The 21,782-nt window shown below is 46.6% G+C and overlaps 1 protein-coding gene across 2 annotated transcripts; it reads left to right on the top strand.

The window, feature by feature from the left end:
* The first annotated feature begins 1,372 nt into the window (after positions 1–1,372).
* Positions 1,373–21,621, top strand: LOC118166518 (glycerol-3-phosphate acyltransferase 3). Of its 2 annotated transcripts, none has more exons than XM_035325479.1 (12): positions 1,373–1,602; positions 9,805–9,877; positions 14,859–15,129; positions 15,609–15,683; positions 16,186–16,275; positions 16,479–16,572; positions 16,962–17,077; positions 18,328–18,383; positions 18,828–18,913; positions 19,167–19,295; positions 19,836–19,915; positions 20,506–21,621. In XM_035325479.1, the coding sequence occupies exons 1-12, from the start codon at positions 1,459–1,461 to the stop codon at positions 20,630–20,632; spliced, it is 1,341 nt and encodes a 446-aa protein (XP_035181370.1). In that variant the 5' UTR covers positions 1,373–1,458; the 3' UTR covers positions 20,633–21,621. The 2 variants fall into 2 exon arrangements, with proteins under 2 accessions (XP_035181370.1, XP_035181371.1); XM_035325480.1 differs by having other exon boundaries at positions 1,534–1,602; positions 14,953–15,129.
* Positions 21,622–21,782: the final 161 nt, after the last annotated feature.

Here is a 21,782-nt window from a genome sequence, read left to right as displayed (position 1 = left end):
TGCTTTCTGGTTTTGAGCACTCTTACCTGACTTGTCCTTGTAGCCCTGATGTGTTTGAGCAGCACTTGAGCTGCTACTCTGCAGATCAGGGACTCTTCTATTAAAGCGTGCATGGCATGGACTGGGGCTCTCTGGTGCGATCACAATTAAACACTTGTGGTGGTTTTACTGTGCTAGGCAGCTGAACATCACAACCGCTCTCTCACTCCCCCTCCTCAGATGAGGAGGGGAAGAAGTAAAGGAAAGAACAACTCACAGGTTGAAATAAGGATAATTTAATTAAAGAGAAAAAATATTATTAAGGAAATATTATTGTTAATTAAACAATTCAACTAAAGGGAAAAAAGGGAAAGGGGAAGAGGGAGGAGGAAAGGGAATAACAAAACAAGTAAAGGCTATGTGGAAGTGCAGAGGAAAGAAATTACTCTCTACTTCCCACAAATGAGCGATGCTTGACCACATCCTTGAAGCAGGGCCTCAACACACGTAACCGTGGTTTGGGAGGAGGACAGACGTTTTCACAATGAGAGCCCACCCCTCCCCTCTTCTTCCTTTTTCCCCCTTTTATTGCTGAGTGTGACATCATATGGTATGGAATATCCCTTTGGTTGGTTTAGGTCAGCTGCCCTGGTGATGTTTCTTTCTCACTTTTTTGCCCACCCCCTAGGAGGGTTAGAGAGAGTCCTGATGCTGTGCCAGCACTTCTCAGCAGCAGACACAACACCAGTGTGATACCACTGCTATTCTAGCTACAAGTGCAGAGCACAGCACTGTATGGGCTGCTGCAGGGAAAGTTAACATCCCAGCCAGACCCAGTACAAACACTTGGGGGAAAACAAGCCTTAAGTGCTGGCTGACATCCTCGGACTGAGTGGGAGACTTCTTTCGGCGATGGCTGTGTGCAGACGCTGCACCTGTGATTGTCCCTGGAGAAATGACATAGAGAGGCGAGGTGAGTCAAGGAGTGGGAGAAGAGGGTCATATGCAGAGCTGAGGTGCCTTATCCAGGATACACCATGCCTTAGCCAAAAATTGGAGTCTGGATCACCTCATAGTCTGTGTGTCCCTCCTGAAGACAGTTCTGTGGGCCAGGGCTAGGCCTCAGGCTCTAGCTCCGTTTTTTCCTGGGCTGCTTGGCTCCAAGATACCATTCTGACCTCTGGAATAAGAAACCGAGGCGCTCTTTTTCTACCTAACGCCTACCAGAACAGCCTGTGGGCGCCGTCTTCCGCAGTCCCTCACAGCGCTGCCCGCCCCAGGCCCTCGCAGCCCGCCGGGCACCGCTAGCTCCATCTCCAGCGGCGCCGAGCAACATCCCGCCGGCGGGGCGCAGGGGTCGGGCCGGGCGGAGCTGGGCGGTCCCAGAGGCGGTCCGGGGGCGGCCGTGAGGCTTTAGGGCGGCGGAGGGCAGCGGCCGCCCTCGGAGCAGAGGCAGTGCGGGAGGCGGCGCTGCCCGCCATGGAGGAGCTGGGCTGGCTGGCGGCGCGGCTGAGCGCGGCGTGGCTCGCAGTGGTGCTTGCCCTCATCGTGGTGCCCTCGGCGCTGGGCGTCTCGCTGGGCATCTCTGAGGCCTACATGTGGGTGCTGGTGAAGACGCTGGAGGTAGGCGGGGGCGGGGGGCAGGCTGCCCACTCGCCCTTCATCCCTGCTTCCGTGCTTCCATTTCTCCCTGCCGGTCGGGCGCCCTCGTCCCTTCATGGACGCGAGGGGGGTGCTGGGGGCTGCTGGGCGGGCGTCGCCTTCTCCCAGGGCGGATAGACCCCCATGTGCCGCCCAGTGGAGGGAGGGCTGAGCTGTCACCCTTTCTCCTCCTCCTTTGTCCTGGTCCTCTTCCCTCCACAGCTGTGGTGCGGCCAAGCGGGAAGGGCTTCCTCGGCGGTGGCGCAGGCTGTGGTGGCCGCCGAGCTGTGCTCTGGTTGCCCCTTCTTGCCCTCTGTAAGGAGTGAAGGTGCCCATAGTTCCGTTCCGGAGCTCCGTGCTCTCGCTGGAGACAGCCGAACAACATGCTGGCACCTGTGACATCCTCGGAGGCAGGGTTGCCCACCGAGTGGAGCCCGGGCCGGCCACGCGGCCCGCCGGGGTGCAAAGAGCGCCCGGCGCCGTTTTGTCGCGTGGTGGTGGCACCTCGCCGCGTGGAAGCGGGGCTGGTGGGGTGTGCGTGAGGAAATGTCGGCTGGCGGGGCCTCGTCCTCATGGCCAGGAGGACGGCTGCACCTCCCTGGTGAGGAGGGAAGGTAAAATCATCTCCTGTTGGGTCTGTGGTGGTGCGGTGTACATCAGTACGTTGTCATGGTAAGTAGGCTTTGTCACATTTGGTCTTGTTCTCCGAGGTCTTTGCTTAAAAAGATGCCTTAAAGATCCTTGGTACTTTTCTTTAAAGTTAACGAGTACTTCTCTTTAAAATTATACAAAAAAAAGTGCCAACGGCCTAATCGAAATGGCATCTCTTCAGTGCATCTCAAGTAGATACGTTTTAAGGCTTCTGGTGAGAATGGACATATATTTGCGGTGTTTTCTGAGGGTGTGGGGCAGATCTTTTCTTACATAGTGTGAATGGTGTGAGAATAACTTGAGGCTACAAAAAACAGTTCCTGCTAGGATTAAGAATGGATAGCAGAAGCTGATGAGGTGAAGGTTGGTCCGCCTAAAGGAGTGTGCAGATGGCCTAGTGAGATAGCCTTGTTTGAGCAACTTGCTTTTACCTGTGACAAACTGCCCGTTTATGTGCTTAATTCTTATCTCATTATCACTATTTATAGTGTTGACAAATGCAACAGCAAAAAGGGACTTGAAATGTCCTGGGCAGAAGTATAGAGAAGCAGCTGACAGCATGCTGATGATGGTGGCCTGCTGGTCTGAGAGTATGAGCTGTTGGGATGCATAAGGGAGGAAATAATCATATATTTTGGGAGATGTGGTTAGATCTGCCTTCTGGAGGTGCAGGTGCAGTTCTGTAATCTGTTTCTTCATAAATAGGTGCAATTTATAATAAATACATGTATTACAAATAGTTTATTTTTTTAATGTTTAATACTTTTAAAATGTGTTACATTGCTGTATTAATGTATAACATATATTACATATAACAGGTTTCTCTTTTATTTGTATGTATGTCAATATGAGTTATATATTTAAATAAAATGACAATTTGAGAAGGGTTCTGAGGTGAAGAGTCTGCAAAGATGTGCCTACTTCACTACTTGAGTAGATAAGATCAGTGCCATATAGACAAAATAAAGTGGACTCGAGGAGTGGATTATTAATTCCTTCAGGACAACTGCTTAGGGAGAAGACTGCACAGAACATGTTGTTGAGGAGGTGTCCCCTTCTCTTTGGCTCACGAATATGCTTGCCTCAGCAGCTTGGTGTAGAATTGGTTTGAAGCAGCGCCTGCAAGAGGCCCTGAAGATAGATATTGTTGTAACTGACTTTTTCCTGCCAAAAACAATATTAACAATGGAAAGTGGTAAATACATAGTTGCTAGCCTTGTGCAACTGTACTGTCTGAGCTTCCTCGGCTGTTGAGTTGAATCTGCAGGCTTGAGTTGAATCTGCAGGTTGAATCTGCAGGCTCCTATCTTTGCAGAGTGGTGTGTTCTTGGGCCTGCAGAGCACTTAGTATTGTACTGCTGCAGCCTTCGTTGCTTCTTTGATGCTGAGTGTATGAACTGTTGGCCAAGTGGTGGCAGTTTGCGGACTGTAACTGAATATGGATTTAATCTGTTTTTGCCTGAATATGAATTTCTATGCAGTTTTATGTTGTCAGGTAACATTGTGTGCTTTCTGTAGAGGTTATCTGCTATGAGGGTCCAGCTTCTCAATCTTGGGCAGGATAGTCCAGGGGCGAGGTAACTGGGTTTGCTCTGAAGTGTGTGGTGACTGCTGGCCCACTGCCAAGGCAGACAAACATGTGCCTGTGGTGTGCAGTTGTCTTTGAGACTGTGGTATGGAGTCAGATGAGGATGATACTGGACTCTCACTGGAGTTTTTGCCTGCCAATACAAATAAATCTGCTTATGCTTCTTTGAGGAGGTGTGATGCTCACTTCCAGTGCTGCTAGTGTGGTCCCAGAAAAGGGAGGGGAAGAGCTCCTTTAAAGAGCAATATGTTCCTGTATTCTGGTCATCTGAAATTACTGACAAGGGAGATCAGTTGGTGCACAGCTCTGTGCTGAGCTGCCTTGGCAAGGAATGTTTTTCTAAGCAAAATGCAGCATGTACAAACAGCAGCATTGAGGAAGAGGTTATGTCTGACTGCATTGTTTAGTTGTGTTAAACACGCAGTATTGTACTGGGGATGACTAGCTTTATATGGAGTGGGTAAATACATGTACTTGCTTTACTATATGAGAAGGCAAAAAAAGTGGAAGAGCAGGACTTGACTATACTAATGGCAGAGGACTGCTGTTAGCCCACTTGCTATTAGAAAACCTGGTTCCCCCATCACATATGTATATGGCTTCTGAATTGCTTTGCCACACTGAGAGAAAATGGCTTGCTTTATTCTGCCTATGGCTTCCCTTTCAGTATGGAAATAATATCTGGTGCAATGTTAGCATGTTTGTTTTTTAAATGTTGGATTAGTGCTACAGAAGCTTCTCCAGCAGCTGTTGGCTCCTGTGAGGAGTTCTTCAGACTATGGGTGCCCTGCTGGGTTGATGCTTACAGGATCACTTGAAACAGATGTATTTCTTACTCTTGAACCAATGGAGACTGCCTCCTGTGATCATCACAGTGTGTGATGACTAAACCTGTTAGTTTTTGAACACCCTCAGGTAGCTGCCAGTTAATTTTTTTAATTGTTCCTTCTTGGTGTTAATCATACACTCCCTTCCATCAAGGCTTTCCAATTCCAGGCCTTTTTGTTAGCAGAAAAAAAACATTTTTTTTACTTGGTGTGTGGTAATGCACAGCAGATGCTTGGAGTCATAGGTGTGTTAGCATCATGTAACTGATCTGTCTGGGATTAATAGCGACCCCTTGTAACAGAAGAAGTTTCTAATAATTTTTTTTATGCTGCCCTGCAGCACTTAGAATAGGCAAGGGTGTAACAAAAATTTGGTAGCTGTGATGTGGAAGCCCGAGTGCTGGTGTTACAGATGACCTTGGCAACCTGAAAGGAGCTAAACTTGGATAGAATAAACCTGGGGACAAAAAGGATCTTTGGGTGCCATTGGTGAAACAGTAGGCTCTGGCTCTGTGGGCTGTGCTGTGCTCTTTCCCCAGGACTCAAGGCAGCAGCAGCTTTCCCTTGAACCATCAGGGTTGGGAGCTATGGCATGTGGTATAAGGGTGGGGAAGGAAAAGGGAGAATTTGCAGCCTGTAAACATGAATCACTGTGGCTTTCCTGCTGTTTCCTGTTGACCTCATTGGCTTAAGCAAGCTTTGACTAATGTCGTTGGACAGTGTCATTACAGGTCTTTATATCTGTGTAGCTGGCATCCTTCATGGACTGTGGGGCAGAGGAGAGCTCAGAGCTGCAAGAACAAGGCTGAAGGCTACTGGGTCAGAGGTTAATAAAAGCTCTTGAAGAGCAGTCTGATGGGGACTATGACCCTTGTTGGCAGGGTCAGCATTGGTTTTTGGGACACCACTTCAGCACACCTGCTGCATAATCTTAGTTCCTCAACAGTGTTAACCTAGGCCCCAGTCCTGTGCAGGCCACTCCCTATCAGTGTGCACAGCAGACTGAAGGCTGCTGGCACACAGGTGGGGTCAGTGGAGCTGGGGTTACCCTCCACTGGATTTATGTCACTAATTACTGCAGCATCTTTCTGGTCAACAACCCTGACCTGATGCCACTCCTGATTTCCCAGTGTGTGAGCACCGGCAGTTCTGATACTGTTGATAAGCAAATGCTGTTCGTGAACAGCAGCAGCTCTACTTGTATCTTGTCCTAAAGATGTATTAGTGCATGGAGTTGTAAAAGAAGCTACTTGGCATTTTTGTTGCAAATGTCCTTGATGTTGTCCTGTCATGCTGGGCTTTCTGTCCTGTTTGGAGCCTGTGACTAAGATGTCCCACAGGATGAGGAAAGAATGGCATGGGTACCCCCAGAGGGCCCTCTACCCTCACTCTGAAGTCATTGCTCCTTTTGGCATTGTTGTTCTCACACAAAACATGCTAAGTGGCATCCAGGCTTTGCTGCCTCCCCTTGTTTGGGAGGTGCTCTGAAGTCTGTGTTTCTGTTGAGATGTGGAGAGCCTCCAAGGAGGATGCTGACCTAAACTAGCATATCCACATCTGCTCTTAGCATGACCTGCCAGCGTCCTTAACAAGGGAACACTAGTGATTCAGTGCTGTGTAACTTCAGATTTCAGTCAGCTTCAGTAATTCAGTAAGCTCTCCTCTTTTTACTAGTCATCAAACATGGCTCTTAACTGGAGATGATATTTAAAGCTGATAAACAGGGTGAAGACAAGCTCCTATCTGTAAGGGGAACAGGGGAAGTCCATGCTGCATTCCTAGCTGAGGTGTGGCTGACTGCAACAAATCGTCCTGCACCTTTGCTTTTTTGAAGTCACAGCAAGTTTAACTTAGTACACAGCTACTGCTTGCAGATGTTTTCTGACGTCTTTTGCAAATGTGGTTTTTGCCTCTGAAGCCTCTTTCAGGACCATTCTCGAGTACTGCATCACCTAGTTGCAGGGTGCTTTTTGATCTCCAGTACTCCAAGGCAATATCCTCCCCTCTGAGACATCAATCAGTCTACATGGTGGTAGCTCTTTGTGGTGGGAAGCTGCTCTGGGACAGGAACCGTCTGAAAAGGCAGTGGTAGTGCAAATTGCCAGCTACCAGGAAGGAAGAGAAATTACTTGCATTGCTGTATGCGGTGTCTTGTGTTTTCCAAGTTAGATGTAAACAAGCTTTTCACTTGATCAGAGTTAAAATTTGGCTTTGATGGACAGTACTTTTGTTTCAAGTGCCTGTGAGTAAGTGGAATGATTAGATTAAATAAACTTGAGATTAAAAAAATACATCTTGTTGCTTGAATATATGTGGTCTTATGAAAGCCTGACAGATGGAGGGAGCAAGCTGGGAGGAGATTTGACAGTGGTATGCAGTAGCAGCTGGTGGACCTGTGCCCTGACAAATGCCCCAGGTCTGCTGGGTGAGAAGGGAGCAGGAGAGGGAGGTGATGATCTTCTGTCACTTGCTGGCTTGATGGAGTCTGTCTGGGTGTGCCGGGAGGCATGGCTGCACAAGTCAAGTGTCCTCACCTGGAGCAGAGCACGAGCCAGCTGTCTGGGAGTGCTGTATGTGACCTTTGTGCAAGGCGTCAGACTGGAGCCATGCTGCAGCCATCCTCCCAGCTGCTGGCGAGGCTTGGCTGGAGGGCAGAGAGAGCTGCCCTCTGTGGCCTTGCCTGCACTCCACCAAGTGTGGTGTCCCAGGGTTCTGCAGTGTGCCAGGGCTTCGACAACCTGTGGATGGCAAGGCATGAGGCCTGGGCAGCACTCCTCTTCTGAGGAGGTGGGTGAAAGTATTTGAGCAGCAGGAATCTGGCTGGTTATGTGGTCCTGCAATTTCCACGAGCTTGGGAAAAGTCTACTGCCTGCTTTGCTAAGCAAAGTGCCAAAGGATATGGCTGTGTGTGAGGATATTCCAAACTTCCAAGCATTACATTGATATGTCTCAATAGCTTGTGTCCTCACAGCCTTCTGTTACTGCCTTCTGCTTGGGCTCAGGCTTTTGGATGCTGTATCCTGAACTGAGTTTGTCACAGCAGGATTTCTGTAGGGAGAATAATCCTGAGGGAGAGTTGAGTGTTGTTTCTGAGCTCCAGAGATGCTCCTGTCCCAGGCTGGGCAAAGCAAAAGGTGGCAGCAGTAGGCTTTAATGCCTGCTTTGAGAGGACCTGTGAGAAGAGTAGTTTTCTGGTAGTGTTTGTGGCTCTGGCAGTAGCCCAGTATGTTTTTGCTGTTGTATGTAATAAGTGACTTGCCTGTTTACAGAGTTTAATTATAGCTTAACTCAGTGGTTCAAGCCAGGTCAGAGGATGATTAGATCACTGTACTTGCAGTTCAGCCTGTGCCCCTACTTCCATGTAGTGGAAGAAATGTAGAAATAGAGGTGTTGCGCATAGCTCATTGCTTTAGCAGTGTTTCCTTTTGGTGTTTGCCAAGAGTTAATGACGCAGCACTGCCAAGGGTGATGTGTAACAGGAAGGTGCAGAGCTGCTCCTAGAAATTGTAGTTCCTGGAACAGCTGCTGCTTCAGCCACAGAAGAGCTGTGGAAAGAAGAGATGGTGTTGGCAGGGCAGGTGGTGATTCAGCAAGGCTGGATATGGGAAGCAGGACTGGCAGTCTGCTGCTCTAAGGTTACGTACTGGGGGCCATGCCTTCAGTCAGGGTGCTGGTCCTTCAGGATGCACATGGATCCCCAAATGCCCCGCAGCTCTGTTGGAGGGAAGAGGAGCAAACTGCATGGTCCAGCATAGGGCTGATGGACAGAAACTCTAAATTTTGGGGGCTGTGTGTCCTGAGAGTCACTTCAGTGTGTCCCACATTGTTAAGTCCTTTGTGTGCAGGTCAGCGAGGCCTGTTGGTGCTGCTAAAAAGCAAGGTTTCACTGCTGGGGGAGTGGATAGTGAGCCATTGAGGTCTGGACAGAATGGATTCATGTAAGCTGCTTCTGCTGGGTCAGTGTCCTTAGAACAGCTGCTGTCACAGCTTTTCTAGAAATCGTATAAAATTTAAATGGGGGAGGAATTAAAATGCATTGTCTTCACTGCCAACTGTTTAAGCTGTTTGTGGGCTTTGCATCCCTTGGCAGTGCAGCCATGTGGGGAGTGGATCCAGGGCAGAAGGGCTGCCCCAGAGTGAGGGGCAAGGCTTCAGGGCAGCAAAGGGCTTGCCACCATCAGCCCCATAAAAATCCTGCCTGATAAAGGAGGCAGGGGGCTGCTGCACAGCGCTGCGTGGAGCTGGCTCAGCTGAAGGTAGAGGAAGCCTTGTTGCTTGAGAACAGGTTGGGCTGGTTACAGTCCTGCCAGGGCTGGAAAACAGAGAGTGTTCTGTGGTGCTGGATGCCTCCACCACACAGGTTTGTGGGCAAGCACAAATGGTGGGGAGCTTTGCAAGCTGTGCAGAATGGCTTCATTTCCCTCTTTGTCTGCTTCTGACAGTCTGCATGCTACAGAACAGCAGGTTAACCCTGGTGAGCTGGCAGCCCTGTCTAAGGGCAGGGCAGTGACTCTGTGTGAGTGTGGTTGGGCCTGAATCTGTGCTGCTTGGAGCCCTGAAATGCCAGGAAATGAGCAGGTGAAGAGTCATGGATGAAACCTAAGTGAACTAGGCTTGCTGTGACCCCCAATAGCTGGGTTAGCTGTGTTTAGGCCTCACTGGATGTGGCCCACTTGGACTTTTTTTTTTACGTGAGTATGGTAAAATAGTGATGGTACAAGATCGATTGCAGCATGTCTGTGGGCTTTGAACTCATGCTGTGCTCTCAGGCTGGTGGGCAAGTAAAGTAGTGAGGCAGGTAGTGGCTGTGGGGCATGTGGTGCCTCAAGACACTGCAAAGTATGTTGATCTCCTCATTGGCCTTCTGAAGACTGGCAAGCAGAGTCAGGAAGCACTGGCTTGACCTGCATGCGCATTGGTAATTAAATATGTTCAGCACTGTTTCTTCAGAGGAGAGGTACATGTTTCTGTTTGTGCATCTGGGGAAGAGAGGTGCCTTACTACCTGGTGAAGAGACAGAAAGAAAATAACAACTGATCTTGAAGTGTTGCTATAGTAGAAGTGTTTCTTAAGTGAATACTATATCTGGGGTACTAATGCGTTCTTTCTCTTCAACAGTGGGCCACTATACGGATAGAAAAAGGTGTCAAGAAGCCCCAGCCAGAGGTGCTGAAGACTCCTGCTGCTAATGGTAAGAGCTCAGCATCTGGTCATACTGTTCAGACTAACCTGCCAAAGTAGGCAGGATGAGCCCTTTCGAATGGAAAGGTGGATGTGCATGAGAAACATGGAGAAGGGTGGTAGGATGTTTATGAACTTTGATACTTAATTATTTGGCAATACTTCTGTCACGTTACTGGCACCACAGCTGTACTGCAGAGTGAAATGCTTCTCCTACTGGCTTTTGGTGGATGGTTGAAAAACGGGATGAGGAAATGAGGGGTAAAAAATAAAAGTTGACTAAAGCTGAGTTTCAGGTGGAGACTGTTCTCAATTGAGGGAAACAATAGTTGCAATATGAGTTTGTTTTTGTCTTTAAACCTGTGTTTAGTACACTACTTGCAAGGCTGCTGGCTAACTCTTCATCTTAAGAGCATCAGAATACATTCAATAGTCTCTGAGGAGATCTGCCTTTTAGTGGACAGTGTTTGACAAGCTCAGTGCCTTCTCTGTTTTAGGACTACTGGATGTTACACTTTTTTCCCTAATTAGTCTGTTCCTACTTACATGCTGCCTCCTCAAGTTAATTCACTGCTTGCCGTATTAACTTCTTGGTATCCTTGTTTGTAGAAAGACAGCTGAAGAGTTGCAAAATCAGGTTAAAGGAAGAAATATGAAGCAATAGCTTTTCTTACTATGTGATACCCTGCACAGTGCATGTGTCGGGGGGTTGTACTAGGTCAGAGTTGGCTGCGAGAGGACGTGGGGGCTGCATGTGTGGTGAGAGCAGCTGGTGTTTGCCCAGACTGCTCTGGGCCAGCAGTTGGTTTCATCCTGGTACCTGATTGCCTCTGTACTGTTGCTGATTTGCTGTTTTTTGATCACTTCAGTGTCAGCGCTTTCTGTCTCACTTCATTGGCAGCAAAGCTGTGATCAGGAGCCCATTAGCAGACAAGTGAATTGTCTTCTGATTCTACCAATTAGCTGATGTGAATGTGGTACAGTAATGGGGATTGAAGTGGTTGTGTGTGGTTCATCTCCAAAGGAGCAGCCTTACCAATGCTGGAACGCATGGGTATTGTGCTGTCTGCATGCAGGGTAGGTAGCAGACCTAGCTGTAATCATGAGCTGGAGCTTACTGCACAGCAGTTCTGAACACAGGTCAAAATGGGACTTGTAACCTATTTTGTGCTTTTTGGGGGTTGGTGAAGAGTTGTCTGTATCAGTCACAAGTGTCTTGAAAAGTTCTCTGTGGTGTGACAGGGGTGTAGTGTTCCTCCTTACTCTGTCAGGTGCCCCATTACTGTGCTTTACAGGTTGAGTGAAGCAGTGGGCGAACCTTCATGTAAGGGTGATGGTGTCCATCACATTGTGGGTCACTGAGAGGGCAGGGAATGTGACTGTGCTGCTCTAACTGCACAGTCAGAGCTTGGTCCTTCCTGTACCTTTGGTCATTGAGGCACATGGGTTGCTTTTTCTCCAGAGAAAGTACAACTCTAGGGGTAGAAGACCTGGAAAGTGCACATTTCTGTGAGCTGCCCTCCTCTGAAACCATGAAGTAGCTGTGCTGAGTACCTGTTCCCACTGCATGTTTGGCTGAGGGGTGTGCTATGTATGTGGTGGTTGAGAACATGGATTAACCTGGGTGCACGTGTTTGGCTGGAGCTCTAGTGATGGCAGAAATGCTCTGGGGTAATGCACAGAGATGACAGCAGGCTGACTTGGTGCTCAGGTTCTGTTGTATGAGGATACATAAACACAGCCGTGGCCTGAAGCACAGTTCATAAAGTCCTTTTGTTGGAAGAACAAATGAGAACTTTTCCCACTGTACGTGGCTCTTAAAACGGTAAGATAGTTGGACTCTTCCTGACTTGAGGTGTGGGTAGGCAGGGAGATGTGTAGTGTCCTGTGCCAGGCTGTGCTTTCGGGAGCTCTTGAAGCTTCTGATCAGGATGCCAGGTTCCTGTATGTGTGTGAAGCTGCCATGGGACCAGGACAGGCAAAGGTCTGTCATGGCTGACATGGTATCTGCTGAGGTGTCAGGGCACAGGCAGGCAGAGGCCTGATGGTGTTACGCAATGTTTACCAAAGGAGGAGAAGCTTCTGGTGATAAGGGGTTGTCGAGCAGCTGATTAAAGCAGGGTCAAGGCAGGGGGGTGTGTGTGCATACCCACGTGTGCATTGAGTGCTGGCTGGCACAAGGGGCATGTGAATGAATTTGTCCTGACCTGTTGAATTTGTCCTGACCATCCCATCCTCTCCAGGAGGTGGGTCAGGAAAGAAGGGAGCATTGCGTGTGGAAGGTCCAGTTTGCCTGGCAGAAGAACCATGTTCTTCCTCAAAAGGCTCAAATTCAATCTTACCTGGACCCTTGACAGGAAAGCCAAGGGAGAAGAAGGTGGCTGAGCAGACACCACCTTTGCCTCCAGTACTAAAACCTGGTGTATTTGACGTGTTGTTGAAAGGGGCAGGCCTGTGTTGGTGGTGTGAGGAGTAGCCCCAGGCAAGATGTTGGCTGGCCCTTGTACTGTGTGAGGATCTGGCTGGTGCTGTTACCTTGTGTGCACTCCGTTCAGAGGGTAGTGGGCTGAAGTGGTGGTCCCAGGTGTAGCTGTGGGCAGCAGGTGTTTGGAAGCTGGTTCTTTATCTCAGCAGCTGAGGAATGATTCCTTAGCTGTCCCTGTAGGTGCTGCCTGGGCATTAGGCAGTCCTTTTGAAGCTGGTGAGTTTAGAAATGCTAAACTGCTGTTCAGATCACTTCTACAAGTGACATTGACTAAGACATGCAAATTACGTGATTGTATGTAGTGTCAAGTTTGAGGCTTGCATAGTGAGTTAAGTGGTGTCTGAGAGCTGGAAGGCTTGGGGCTTGTGCTGTAATACTGAGTTGAGCAGTAGCTGTTTTCCTTGTTGGTGGAGGGAGCTGCTTGCTGTACTTGGGCATAATGCTGCTTTCCAGCTATCTCTGGCCAACTACCTGTGGCCAAGGGATTAAAGGCTACCAAGTGTTACTCGTGATTACAAGAAGGCTGATGATATCGCTTGAGCAGCATGTGCTATGCTTGGTTCTGGTCATAATACCTGCTGGCACCCTGCTCGAGTACCTTGTCTGCAAGGCAGTGGATGCCTGGGGGTGTGGCGTGACGACAGCAGTACAGGCTGGTGCCCTGGGGTGACAGTCAGCACTAGCAGGGCGGCACTGCCCGCTGCTGTGTGAGCCAGGGGAAACAGCTGCTTGGCTGCTGCTAATCTGGGGGCGGGTAAGGAGGAAGCTTTCCCAGCTCTGCTGGGACTGGAGAAGGGTAGTGGCACTGGTGCCAGCTTCTGGGCTGTGGCTCAGCTCCCACCCTAGCAGCTGGGGGGAGAAAGAGGCTGGGCTGTCCTGCTGTGGACTTGGGTGTCTCTCAGTACATGGATTTAAGGGAATGGCTGAAGAAGGAAAGGAAGGAGCCTCTAAGTAGAGCTCTGATCTGAGTTGTAAATGCTACCCAGGGTAATCCCTGCTGCTGAATGTTTGTGCTTTGTATTTGTTTAATGGGGATCCTGAAGTACATGTGTGTGTTTGGGTATGCTGTATTTATTTACTCATACAGGGTACTGATAAGAATGTGTGCTATGCAGTGGTCTGGTGCAATAGCAAGTTGGGCTGCAGAATTTAGAGCTGCAGGTACTAAAAGCTTTTTGCAGTGTGGTGTCTTCCTTGGGTGTTGTTTAGTATTTACTAAAGTGATTTGAAGGGTATATCTTGGAGCTCCTTGTGTTCACACATGCATGCCAGAAAGATTACCCATAATCAGTTGTAATCTAAATGTTGCATGTAATATATTCACGGAGTTCTGCTGCTGGCAAGGCTTTCTTGGGATTTTGTGGGGAATTCAGTGCTGCAGGGTATATACTTGTGGGAAAGGTCCTTGCAGTTCAAAACAGCTGGGTGCTTCCTCCCTACCTATTGAGGCACAGTGATTATGCAGTTCAGTCAGCATTTGATAGAGTGGCACCCTGAACTTGGACCTTGGTAATCCTAGTTGAGCATCTCTGGTGATGGTTGTTCTGGTTATATGCTATTTTGGATTTCTGAAGTCATTGGTTTCAGGAGCCAGACTTGCTTACCAGAAGGCAGCCACTTGATCTTTTAGCTTACATGACTTGCCCTTGCTTTCAAAAGCTGAAGTGACCAATAGGTACTTATCTGACAACAAGATAAACAAAAAAGTGATTGATAGTTGTACTGTGATTCTGACCTCTCCAGGTTACTTTTCTATTGCCAGACACCCTGTGGGCAGAGTTGAAATGAAATGCAACCATTAATGGCAGACCATATTATATCAAGGACCCTCCAACTTTCTCAGACTTGGTGTTTTCTAGAGGGTTTTCATTGTTTGATTTACACTAAAATAAAAATAGTGGGGTTCTCTGTGCTTATAAAAAGGCTCATGCTCTGATGGAAGGTGGGTGCATTTCTTCAGGGCTGGTCCTTGTGCAGATGCTATGGAAGCTGCTTGTTTGGTCCAGGCTTTGACAGGTAGCAGTAGAGCAGGTCTTAATAGACCATGGCTGTGGGAAGCTGGGATATTCCAACCTTGAATCAGGGCTAGGAAGTGGGGAAGCCTCCACGGAGGAGATGGAACATCCTTAAATACACAGAGCACCAGGAGCAGTTAGTGGAGAGAGCAAGTACGCATTTGATTACCTCTGGAAGGGTAGGATTGTCTTGGATGAAATTGCCAAGCTGGAGGGGTCTGGTGGTGGAAGATGGCTTGTCTTCTTGTTTCACCTCCATTACACACCAAAACTTGGTATATATTGTTTGCTTGGGGTGTTGATATAGGAAGGGGAGCTAGAACTGGGTTACTGAAGGGTATGTGGTGTTCAGCTACCCATCTGATCATGCTGTCATAAGAGTACTTCTGGCTGTAAATTTTTATCCTGAAGCAAAGCAGAGCTGCAGTTGTTCTAGAGGATGATGAATTTATAGAACTGCTTCTTCATATGCCTACCCTTTCCTTCCCAAGGTATCATAGAAAGAGATGAAACGCCTATGGAGAAAGAAATTGCGGGTCTACATCGAATGGAGTTCCAATTCTCCGACATATTCTATTTCTGCAGAAAAGGCTTTGAGGCCATTGTGGAAGATGAAGTCACCCAACGGTTTTCCTCCGAAGAGCTGGTCTCCTGGAACCTCCTCACAAGGACTAATGTCAACTTCCACTACATCAGCCTGAGGCTCACTGTTGTGTGGGTCATTGGGGTTATAGTGCGGTACTGCTTCCTGCTGCCACTACGGTAAGTTCGCAGGTGCTGAGGGGTTCTGCTACTCGAGAATACCTCCACCTGTGCCTCCCCAGTTTTTTTAGCCAAAGGCAAAAATTACAGATAGAGAACATGTTGCTTAAACTCTCATATGAGTGGATAAGAAGGCATTCAGAGCATTTGTCTCCTGTTTGACACAGGACAGTAGATGATGGCTAGTGATTGTGTCTTCTATGACTGCTTCTCCCAAGTCAAGTATATTGGCAATGTGAATGTAGTGCTGTGATCTCTAAAGCTCAGTGAGTTCTGACACTACATGCAATCAGGGCATCTGATACTGCTGCCTTAGCTAGGCCATCATTTTGAGCAGTGTGTCAGGGAATTAGCAGTGAGTTAGAGAACTGACTGTGTAAAGGATCTGCAGAGTAACTCACCTTGGGTAATCCCTTTCCATTTTGAAGGGGAGGTGATGTTAAAATAAAACTACTTTGCTTTCATGTCTCTTTCTACAGCTTTACTCTTGCTGCTATTGGGATTACCTCAATGATTGTGGGGACAACACTGGTAGGACAACTGCCAAACAGCAGGTGAGTGCTGTGTTTGGGATGTATGAGGGTCAAATGGCTGATTATGTAGCCTTGTGTCAGTGCAAAGTACTCAGGTTTGAGACAGGAATGGTTTCACGTGCACTGGACTTCCTACTGATAGGTCCACTTGACCTACAAATACACTACCTTGGTGGGGGTGGCTTCTTGACAAGTTTGGGGCTGAGGCTGGTGCTTTGATCAGCCCTTCTTGCTGTCATAATAAACACAGGGTCTATTAAAATATGAAAATACCAATGAGATACTGTGCTGAGATTTAAAAAAAAAAAGCCTCTTGAGGAGATGACTGCCTTGCCTAGGTAAACAAGATGAAGCACAAGGCATGCCTCTTGGCCTAGCTGCCATAGCAAGCGGTAGACCTGGGAATAGCCCTCTGCTTGAGTACCAGGAAAGTCTTCTAGCCTTGAGTTGAGTAGGCTGGAGAACATTGCGTATGTGTCTAGCTGCTTTCCAGCATTCTCCAGATGCCTGTCTTCTCTTTCAGTGTGAAAAACTATCTGAGCGAAGTGGTCCACCTCACGTGCTCCCGGATCCTTGTCAGAGCTCTGTCTGGGACTATCCATTACCATAACAGGTGTGTGAGCTCATGTTATGGTAACAAAACAGCATGTATGCTCCTTGGTGGGAGTATCCCAATAGGAAGGGGACAGCTTACTGCTGACTCACAGGCCTTGTCATGATAGATGCTGACTGACCTGACAAGCTTTATGGAGCTGTGTGCTTCATGTGGTGCTCATGGAACTATTGGTAGTCTAACAACAAATTTTGTAATTGCAGGGAAAACAAACCTCAGAAAGGAGGCATTTGTGTTGCCAACCACACATCGCCCATAGATGCAATCATTTTGACCAATGATGGATGCTATGCAATGGTATGAGGGGATTGATGACAGAGGGGAGAGGGAGAATGGCAAAACTACAGAATATTGGTTGTGGAGTTCAACATTTAGCTTTATCAGTCAGTGGACAGGTTACCTCGAGCACTGGGGAAAAGGACAAAAATATGTTTGAGTCTGACTACTGATTATGTGCTGGTGAAGTTGCCCTGAAAATATCAATGTCAGGCTCTTAATCTGTTGAAAATCATTGAGATAGGTGTTCACGCATACTTCTAGATTCATTCAAATAAATGCATTGTAATGGTTTTTGTAGACAAAGCTCAATCCTGATTTATGGTTGCCAGTATGACTTTTTTTCTATCAGGGATGCTGTGAAACTGTTTTGGGTGTCTTGTACACTAATGTGTCTCCTGGGCTTACAGGTTGGCCAGGTTCACGGTGGACTAATGGGAGTCATCCAGAGAGCTACTGTGAAGGCCTGTCCTCATGTCTGGTTTGAGCGCTCAGAAATTAAAGACCGCCATCTAGTGACAAAAAGGTGACGTGTGGGTTGGAGTGGGGAATTGCTTGTGCAGTTCTGATATGTGCTAGTGCACAAGAGGCCCTAGTGGGGTAATCCCTGAACTGTCATTGAACAGCTGAGGACCCTGCCTTAGGAAGTAAAACTTCGGAAAGACCTGTATTAGGAGTCTTGATTGTGGAAAGACAGAAGCACAAGGGTGCAGTGAGGCTTTAACAGGAAACATGGGACTTGCACAAAGTCAGGATCCTCGGATGACAGAAGGCTGATTTATAAGAGCCTTTTGGCAGGGACAGTGTGCAGTTGCTTATTTGAAATTGTGACTGTGGATTACAAGCCCCAGTCACAGGGTCACCAGTCAACTACAATTTTAATTTATTGTAGGCTGGGATGATGCAGGCTATTCTTGTAGTGGGTTGGAAGGGTGGTGTATGGTGAACTCATCCATTCAGAATGACCAAAATGTGCTTGCTTGTGTGGGCTTGAAAGTGTATGAGATCATCACAAATTTTAGGACTTCACATTTGAATGGAAGTCTGCTTAGAAAGTGGGCTTTCTGTGTCAGATACTGTCTGGACTTGATTCAAGAAGGGGGCCATTACAGATGAAGAGCTTAGCTTGTTGGAGTGAGAGGGGGATGGAATTTAACTAGCCAAAAAAGACATGGTAACAAGAGAGGCAGCTTATTATAGAATTTCATCCTGAGGGGTACCACTGAATGTTTTAAAGAAGTTCTAGGTTAACTTTTACAAGATGATTGTTTTACCACCTTGTTCCCCTCTGCACATCAGGACGGATTTGCTAAGTTCAGAAAGTGTTATTCAAGTAATGTGAGCTGTAGTATTTTGAAGTATCTTTTGGCAAGTCTCCTTTTTGGAAGTCTCCTGTTAAGTAAGCAGAACCTGGACTGAGCACTGCACAGGATTTTTCCTGATGCAGGCAACTTACTGCAAGCTGAGTTGATCAGTCAGTGACTTAATGGTGTGTGTAGGTTGGCTTCCCAGACAACAATTTATAAAATAGTTAGGAGAGGAGACAGTTTCTTGCTTCAGTCTAAAACTAATAGAAGTAATTTGTAGGAGGGGGCATAAGGGAATCCTTGCACAACACTTAAGATTTGTGGCAAACAGAGTGGAAGGTACAAATTAATGTCCATTAAACAGTTTTGGTTTCTTACCAAAGAGTTTGGTAACTCTAATGCATGTGCAGGGGGGAAAGAAGATTGGAGGTAGCTATTTTTTTTTTTAGCTTTGTTGTTGCTTCCACAGGCTCAGGGAACATGTGGCAGATAAGAGCAAGCTTCCGATCTTAATTTTTCCAGAAGGTAAGAAACTTACCTGTTCCTTCCCCTCATTCCGTGCTTACTTGTCTCTGTTCTTACTTTTGTTACTTCTGGTGCCTGGATGAATCCTTACTCTGTGTTAGCTTTTGTATTTTTCATCTTTTATTAAAGATTACACTAAGACAACACTGTGTCCCTGGCTGGTGATTGTTCTGCCAGGAGAATTGAATAGACACAATTCACAGGGCAAGATGAACTTATTCATGATATATCTAACGTCAGCCTTGTGCTTTCTTTCATACTTGTGGTTCCATTCAGGGAGTTGGTCACAAGATGAAGAATCCAAGCAAGCAGGGGAGAGATGCTTAACTTAACATAAAGGGTCTGCATTTACTCCTCAGTGTAAGGCCTGTATGTTGCTGTAGGGTTACTACTGAAATATGGCAGGCTGTGTGAAATATTACCTTGATTTTATCTTCTGGACAGGCACCTGTATAAATAATACATCTGTGATGATGTTCAAGAAAGGGAGCTTTGAAATAGGAGGGACAATCTACCCTGTTGCAATCAAGGTATGAGGAAGAAGCTGGTTGCTGAAGTTGAGAATGACTTGAGGATTTTTGTCAGGGTGGTGGGAAGTTGTCTCAGTGGGGCTGCTAATGCAAGCACAGTAGCTCTTGTGATGGGCTACCTGCCTTGGTTGAATCCTGGTATGTACATCACTGAAAGAGTCCTGGCCTGTGACTGAAAACATCCACTGAGATTCAAGACAGGCTGTGGTAGTCTGTGGAGGAAGGGATTTCATCTTCTTTTGATCCCTTACAGTATGATCCTCAGTTTGGAGATGCGTTCTGGAACAGCAGCAAATACAACATTGTCAGCTATCTGCTGCGGATCATGACCAGCTGGGCCATTGTTTGCAATGTGTGGTACATGCCACCCATGGTTAGAAAGGTAATTGAGCGTCTGGTTGACTGTTCAATTTTCTGGCTTTCTGCAAGTGTCACAGGGTCTGGACTCTCTTCTCCAAACCCTTGGCCACCCTCATGTCTCCAATTCATTTTTATATAGGACTTCTATGAGTGCTTTTTTGATGTATGATTAGACTTAATTTTTCCTGATGTATTGTAGTACTGGGAGGGTCTTCCCTAAAAAGGGTGTGGGGTGAAGCCTGGTACTGTCAGCATTGCAATAAGGATGCAAAGAATAACAGTAAATATGCTGCTATACATGGTTGCTAATATCAGCTGGAGTTAAGGATATATCTGTAACTTAGCTGTTCTGTGCTCCATTAGTGAATCCCTTTGGAGCAAAACATACTTGAATGTTCTGCTGAAAAACAAGATCAATGTTTATCACACAGGAACCTGAGGTTATGTTGGCATGAGGAGGGGAGGGATCATTTGGCATGGAATTAATTGGGAGCAGCAAATGAGAAGTATGATGGAAGGTTGTATTTCTGTTTTAATTATGTTGAATTTAAAACACTTGAAGGAAGGAGAAGATGCTGTTCAGTTTGCCAACCGAGTGAGGTCAGCCATTGCTCACCAAGGAGGACTGACTGAACTTCCCTGGTGAGTGATGCCATTCTTGTTAAACTGTATGGGCTGCTTGAACTTACAGACTTCTCTGGGCTTTTAACATCCGGAGACATGCATCTTAAGTTTGTGTTAAATACCATTCAACTAACTTTGTTCTACATGGGAGAATGAATGTAAGGGAGTACTTCAATTTAAGGGCGTATAAAAAGAAGGGATGGAAAAAGGGCCAATTGTTTCAGTTATGAGGCCCACCTGGTACTAGGAATTTGTTAAGATGAGACAACTACAGTTTAGCACAATATGAACTGCGTCTGCAGTTGAGGGGAAATAGTGACCCAGAAAGGCCAAGACTTTTATTCTAGGTGCAGTCTGGCAACACCAGGTCAGGCTGTTTTAGTAGGTATATTGGATTTGGACTGCATATACATTAAGACTGTGTGTTTGTGCTGCTTAAAAAAAAAAAAAAAACAACCCCTCAACAGCTTAAGTCAAGATTTAGAAGTTAAGAAAATTCTCCAAATCATCTTGTATGTTAAAACTCTAGAGTTGACTAAAATGGCTGATATGTTACATAGCTTGACCATTCTGCTGACAAAGTTTACTTTTCTCTTGCTTTGTTGTAGGGATGGAGGCCTGAAACGAGCTAAAGTCAAAGATAGTTTCAAGGAAGAACAGCAGAAAAACTACAGCAAGATGCTAGTGAGAAATGGATCAATAGGAAGTCTGCCAGCAGGAACAGAGTCAGACTGAATGGTGGCTCTTTGAAACAAATATTGCACAACCAGCCTTAGCAGGAATAATATTTTTTCTTTTTCTAATTTAACACAGAAACCAGAACAATAAAATCCCTCCGTGCATATTCACTGTATGGCTGGTGCAGAGCCTGCCCAGAGCAGTGTCCCTGTATCTCTCCCGCTCCACTTGTCACTTCCCTGCTCATCTGTATCTACATGCATTGAGGTGCTGCAGCTCTGAGTATTCTCAAATGGAACACATGAAGGAGTTAAGGGACAAAAGAGAGGAAAAAAAGCACCCAAGTTGTCCTGAGCTTGTAATGATGAAGGGAAGTACACTGAGCAGATGCTGTCAGGACACTGGTTATGCAAATACTTGTTGTTCATGGTACTTTGAAGCTTTAAACAATTTTCTGTTGCTCAGACTTCTTAGTAGATTTCTTAAATGTTTTAAGATGGTGTCAGAAATGTATCATTGACAGCTCCTATAAGCTTGCACCTGGATGAGGAAGGGGAAGCAAGGACTACAGAACTCATAGGAAAAGAGCAGATCTGCCCTGCCAAAAGCACAGTTCAAAGATCATGAGCACTTTGGTGGCCTTAAAACATGGAATTGCCTTTACTGAGAACTGCTATCAGAGGGAAGAAAAGGGGCAAGTCCTCAATCTTGCTGCCTGCTGCTACTGATCAAGTCACTTTCTTTAGACCACAAACTGGAAAGGTAAGATAGAGTAAGCAGCTGGATAATGCAGGATTTGACAGATGTATTATTAAGACATAAGATGTATTTTAAGACTACCCTTCTGCAGAAATTGCTGCTAAAGGCTTTAAAGTCTAAAGAGCCCCTGCCAAAATACAGTTCTGTGGTGTTTTGGGCTAGCAATAGCTCCAACTGTAAGCATAGGGATATGTAAGTCATTTATGATACATTAAGTGGCATGTTCAAGGTTACAATATCTTGCTGTCTTAATGTAAAGAGTAAATAAATTCTATATTTCTAATGGGTCTTCTGTGGCATTTATGCTGTTACGTATGTGTTTAAACAAAATAGTTGTACTTCCTGGTAACAAACTTAAGGTCGTGCAGAATTCTGTCAGTGTGACACAAAGCACCATATGAAGTTGTAGCTGAGCTCCTACTTGTTTTCTAACCTTACTTTCTCCTTC

This window comes from Oxyura jamaicensis, chromosome 4 (assembly GCF_011077185.1).
Source record: "Oxyura jamaicensis isolate SHBP4307 breed ruddy duck chromosome 4, BPBGC_Ojam_1.0, whole genome shotgun sequence".
Classification (NCBI taxonomy): domain Eukaryota; kingdom Metazoa; phylum Chordata; class Aves; order Anseriformes; family Anatidae; genus Oxyura; species Oxyura jamaicensis.
Note: the sequence above shows the minus strand (reverse complement) of the source record. Positions and strands in the feature narration are given on the sequence as shown.

Coding starts and splice junctions, on each gene's coding strand:
- LOC118166518 (XM_035325479.1), top strand. CDS start 1,459: ATGGAGGAGCTGGGCTGGCTGGCGGCGCGGCTGAGCGCGGCGTGGCTC. Junction 16,276..16,478: donor ACTATCCATTACCATAACAG/GTGTGTGAGCTC, acceptor TTGTAATTGCAG/GGAAAACAAACCTCAGAAAG. Junction 18,914..19,166: donor TCTACCCTGTTGCAATCAAG/GTATGAGGAAGA, acceptor GATCCCTTACAG/TATGATCCTCAGTTTGGAGA.